General features: G+C 41.5%; 1 protein-coding gene across 1 annotated transcript; it reads right to left on the reverse strand.

Moving 5' to 3' along the window:
* Window positions 1–209: 209 nt before the first annotated feature.
* zgc:194887 (uncharacterized protein LOC571819 homolog) lies at window positions 210–5,004 on the reverse strand. The gene is made up of 3 exons (XM_057860090.1): window positions 4,426–5,004; window positions 4,202–4,350; window positions 210–2,253 (listed from the first exon to the last, which is right to left on the reverse strand). The coding sequence occupies exons 2-3, from the start codon at window positions 4,344–4,346 to the stop codon at window positions 1,559–1,561; spliced, it is 840 nt and encodes a 279-aa protein (XP_057716073.1). The 5' UTR covers window positions 4,347–4,350; window positions 4,426–5,004; the 3' UTR covers window positions 210–1,558.
* Between the last annotated feature and the right edge of the window lie 418 nt (window positions 5,005–5,422).

Genomic DNA, 5,422 nt, shown 5'->3' on the forward strand with positions numbered 1-5,422 from the left:
ATTTTATATCTTTATGTTTGAAGCCTGAAATGTGGCGAAAGGTTGCAAGGTTCAAGGGGGCCGAATACTTTTGCAAGGCACTGTATGTGCAGGTAAACAATTTGCAGTAGTAGATTCATATTTTACAGCAACGTTGCACAGAAAAGGTGTCACTGTTTAATAAATGACTTTAACAGTATTTTTTTGAAATATATTTTTTCCCCTTTCAACAGTTGTATCGTAGAATATCATGTATCAAATTTCTGACCAATATATCGATAATCGCTGCATTGTGATATCGTGAGATAATCGTTATTGTGAGCCTTGCATCGCCAATCGTATCGTATCTTGAGGTGCCCTGAGGTTCCCACTCCTAGTCCACATGATGGAGCCACAAACGCAGAATTCCCAAATCCACACCTTTCCCATTGTTTTTAAGAACCCTAGTTTAAATCTACGTGCGCGTGTGGATGATGGGTCAAACCGTAGGAAAATATCTTCTTTTTGCCAAATACCCTGCTAACGTGTGGACATGGCCTAAGGGGCAGTTTACATGGCGGCTCTGCGACACCAAGACGCAGTGACCGTGTTGCGGAGTGTCTTAACGTTCATATGGCGTCGGCGAAACCTTGGAATCCTGCCTCCAAAGTGGAAGGATTCGATTGCGGGAGCTTTGGGGGGCTTGCTCTGCATCCATACCAATGGAACACTCCCGCGCCGATAACGTCAGCACTCGCACACGTCACATTGGGCGTGCGCAGAGGTGCCATTACACATTAAAAGCAGCTAATGGTGGAATGTCGGCTTTAATTTACTCTTGTAATAATATTTTTAATTGAAATATGTTGAATGTTTCCATTTTTGTGCCTTTTGGAGCAAAAAAAAAGCCATTTCTTGGAGTGGGTGGGCCTGTTGTCTTCCGGACTGAGGAGGTTGTTGGGGGTCAAAGTGCTGTCGCCTTGTCAATCTGCACTGTCCCCTATGGCTTGGCATGAATACTACATCATTTTTATGCGGAATGGCGACATTGGTCGAATGGAGACGGAACCATATAGATGCAAACATGAAATTTTTCGTCTTCTCAGAGAGTCACCATGTAAACGGCCCCTAAAACATCACGAGACGAATACAAATTTTCGTCTTATGAGACGAGAACAAGACGAAAATGCGACCTAGTTTCCGTCACATGTTAACAATGTCTGACATTTTTCTATGTTGTTAGCTTGAATTGTAGCAGTGTCTGGTTGTGTCACTCATGTGAAGTGCTGCGCTCTCCAACCCCAAACTCACCAGTATCCTCTTCTTTCCAGACTTTCTTGTTTTGCAAAACACAGTAAGAATTGTTTTATTATCTTTCATTGTTGCTTTAGCCTTTAAAGTTCTGTGCTGAGTGATCATCACACACTAAATGTAACTCGTAGCATTAGCAAAATTAAAAGGGCTGCCAAAAACAACACTGGACAGTATTCAAGAGCGCATTGGTAGAGCATGCACAATGTAGAAAAGTATTTTAAATTAACTCTAGCTTTTTTTCTTGTTTTTTCAGTGCAAAAGTAAAGTGATTGGCTTGATACTGTCCTCATAGCTCATCCCTTCTACAGTCTCCGCATTGAACTTGTTTACCAGTTTCTGATGGTTTCACCATCATCCAAGCGTACTTGCACAGATGCTCCTTGTTGCAGTCCTTTTGCCAGTAGATGACATTCCTGCGGTTCAGATTGGCACCGGCACACGCGTCGTACCACCAACCTCCGCCGGCCACCCCCTGGAACTCCAGCCTGGCACAGTTCTGGAAGTAATTATCATTGTCTCTGTCCTTTGTCGTGAATTTTTGGTTGTCGTGCAGGTAGTTCTCCGTGTCCTGGGTGAGAGCGTCCACGGCCGTGCCCTGGAACAACCCAAGTCTCAGCCGGTATGCCGACGATTCGCCCTCCACCATGAAAGGGTCGTACTCTCCCGTTTTTGTGACGGCGTCTCGGTCCACTAGTTTGACTCCCAGTTTAAAGCGTGCCGGGCCACTGCTCAGCTGGTGAAGATATTCGTTCCCGAGCCAGTGATCTCCGGTGACATCTCCGAAACCGTTCTTGTAGTCGGTCCATACCCGGTCAAAACTGATGCTGCTGTTTACGGTGATGTGCTGTACCACGGTCCATCCTCCTTCTTGCATGGCACAGTAGACAACAATGGGGGCTTCCGCTGGTTGGATCAAGTAAACGCCATCTCTGGCGTGTCCTGACGAGCTCATGAGCATTTCGTGACAATCTCTTGGTAACACTGTGGGGAGGATCATAGCTGTTAATTTTAAAGGGTTGAATTCGAGTCATATTTTCCTATCAACCAAAAGTTCTTTTAACCATCGATAAGATTACTCTGTTAACTCATTAATTGCCATTGACTGCAATGATCTCCTAAAACACCTAGTCCTATATTAGAATACAGCAGTGTTTTTCAACCTTTTCTAAGTCATGGCACGTTTTTACATTGGAAAAAATCTTGCAGCACACCACAAACTAAAAATGTCCCAAAATGACTTTCTGCACTGTATATTTAATTATAATTTCTGAATATTTATACTTACTCAGTGTAAGTGTTGTTTTCGTCAACAATGACGATAACAAAAATATTTCGTCAACAAATAATTTTTTTCATCACGATGACATCACGATGACGCACTGAAAATGTGTCTTGGGAGTTTAAAACTGAGATGGGATGCCAGTTGTTGTCTGACGACACGAGAGCGAGATGAAAATTCGACAGTTTCCGTCATAAATTCACAATGTTGATATTTTCTTATTGTATGTGTAGCAGTGTTTGGTTGTGTCACTCATATGATGTGCTGCACCCCCCGCCCCCCCACACACACACTTTGTACAACCCCCTTTTGCCAACAAAACAAGGTCTGGGGACTAAGATGGCCATGGGAGGAGCTTGATTTTGTGTCTGGTGAACCATTTCTGTTTACATTTGGCCATATCATCTGACCAAAGCACACGGTCCCAGTTGAAGCCTGGTACCGTGTGTACTTTTGTGTGAGACCAAGATTGAGCTTTTTGGCAACAAACACTCTAAGTGGGTCTGGCGTGCCATGAAAGATGCGCATGCTGAAAAGCAACCCATACCAACTGTGAAGTATGGGGGTGGGTCAGTGATGGTGTGGGGCTGTTTCGCTTCCAAAGGCCCTGGCAACCTTGTTAGAGTGCATGGCAATGCTTTGAAATACCAGGACATTTTAAGTCAAAATCTGTTGCCCTCTGCCTGAAAGCTGAAGATGGGTGGTCACTGGGTCTTTCAGCAAGACAATGACCCTAAACATATGGCCAAATCTACACAGAAATGGTTCACCGGACACAAAATCAAGCTTGTGAAACATTATAGGAGAAGATTAGGTGGTGTTTTGTTGGCAAAAGGGGGTTGTACAAAGTATTAACACCAGGGGTGCTAATAATTGTGACACACATTATTTGATGTCAAATATTTTTTTCTTTATGTGGGATTTTTTCCCCACTGAATGAATGTACTTGTATTGAAGGTTGGATTTTTCTCTTTTTTTCCATTAAGGTCCCATAGTATTTGAATTAAAAAAAAGAATAGTAGAAGCTAAAAAAACACATCTTTTTCAGGGGTGCCAATAATTATGGAGGGTACTGTATGTGGATTTATTTCGGAAATGTTGTGAAATTTGGCAGATGCGCTTCATAGTTCAGAAATTACGGTATCTTTATAAAAAAAAAGCGATATTGGAAAATGTCTCGCGGCACACTGGTTGAAAAACACTGGACTACAGCATTCTTAAAGGGCCCCTCTTTTAAATGTAATTCTTTTATGTCTATTAAACTGCTAACAAAGCTATGATGCAAATGACTAAGCACACTGATGATACACGTCTCTAGGCAAAATACAGTGAAATCTTGAACAATTACCATGATATTACAACAATGTTTTTATTTCTTTTACCAAGATACACAAATGATATCAAAGGAAAATCATGAGTCACTAACTTAGCCCGATTGTGGAATTTGACCATCACAAAGATCCTAATCTAGCTAAGATAAAAACAAACTAACAGGAGAGTTTTACAGTAATCACATGGGTGTCATACAAAGTATACACACATGCTTGCGATTAAATAACGAAATAATCAGTTTCCTAAACATGATATTTTAGTCTTAGGAAGTTCACATGGTCACGCTAAGGACAACATGTGATAGAACACAAAAAATACCTCTCATTCCTTGGTTCATGACCACATTATGCTGATCAGGACATAAGAGATGAAGGTTCTCTGCTTGGAGATGCTCCATGTTGACCCCATATGGACTCAGAAAGAGCAGCAACATGAGCTGCATTAGCCGACCTTTCATTTTCATCCTCCTGCAGACATATTTTACACTATGAAAACACTTGCAATCCTACCACCTAAACGAAAAAAAAAAAGTCTTACTCTACCTTCACTGGAATCAACACGGTAAAATTATTTCAGCGTATCTTCTCCCACAGTGCAGCTTTAATCAAGCGCAAATAAAGAGTACACAAGCAAAAGCAACGGTACGTCCCTTTCAATCACGGCTGGACTTCAACCTCAACTTCACATCACAATGGCAGACGGCAACCCTTCCTCTTATCTGTGTCAAGTCAGATAAAGCCAGTGAGTGGTAAGATGAGTCAGCTCATATCGCTCACCAACTGCGAATCCCTTCAAGAGGTTGGAAGGTTGAAGTCCAGCTCAGGCTACTGCTGTAAAGAAGTGAACTACATTAAAATAGAAATAAAATGCCAAACAAATCACACTTCTGTAACAGAGAACACAACAAATTTATTGTTCAATGCTAGACAGTGACGCATTTAAATGAAAAACATAGCTCTTCCAGATGAGAAAAGGACAAACACATGTTGTACATAACTTTTTCTTGTCCGGCATTATAACCACAGAATGGTAAATCTGTTTGTATTTAGGATTACAGTATAAGATCCTACAGCATATTTTCAAAACCTCAAGGGATGGATTCCTACTTATGGAAGTTTTTTTTTCTGGCACTTCATGGATGGAAAGTCAGTTGAGACAGGAAGGAATCAATGACCTGTTGGGAAAATATGGTTTATGTTCAGGGAAACATTCTGGTTTGAGACAACACAATGTCCCTACATGCACCATTGACCTTTGCCATGTCTCCAGCAGCTCCAGGAAAAGACTTCAGTTTAGGCTCTTGATGCCATAACTCCAGCAATTGCTGATTAAAGACAGGGAAGTTCCTGCAACAATTCAAATTGAAGATGGATTAAAGTGTAAATTCCATGGATTAACTTGACCACAAACATCCCAGTTAGCAAAAATACATAAAATAAATTTCAGCCCAATTTCGTAAAACGGATCCCCTCCAGTGTCTATTTAAACAATGGGCAAAACATTATGGATTCACTTGCCGAATAAGCAAACAGTTGCGTG

The sequence above is a fragment of the Corythoichthys intestinalis genome, chromosome 15, assembly GCF_030265065.1.
Source record: "Corythoichthys intestinalis isolate RoL2023-P3 chromosome 15, ASM3026506v1, whole genome shotgun sequence".
Taxonomy (NCBI): domain Eukaryota; kingdom Metazoa; phylum Chordata; class Actinopteri; order Syngnathiformes; family Syngnathidae; genus Corythoichthys; species Corythoichthys intestinalis.

What these genes read in the sequence shown, in the direction of transcription:
- zgc:194887 (XM_057860090.1), bottom strand. Translation starts at nt 4,346, where the DNA reads ATGAAAATGAAAGGTCGGCTAATGCAGCTCATGTTGCTGCTCTTTCTG. An exon ending in CATGAACCAAGGAATGAGAG is followed by an intron (nt 2,254 to 4,201) that starts GTATTTTTTGTG and finishes TCCTCCCCACAG; the next exon opens with TGTTACCAAGAGATTGTCAC.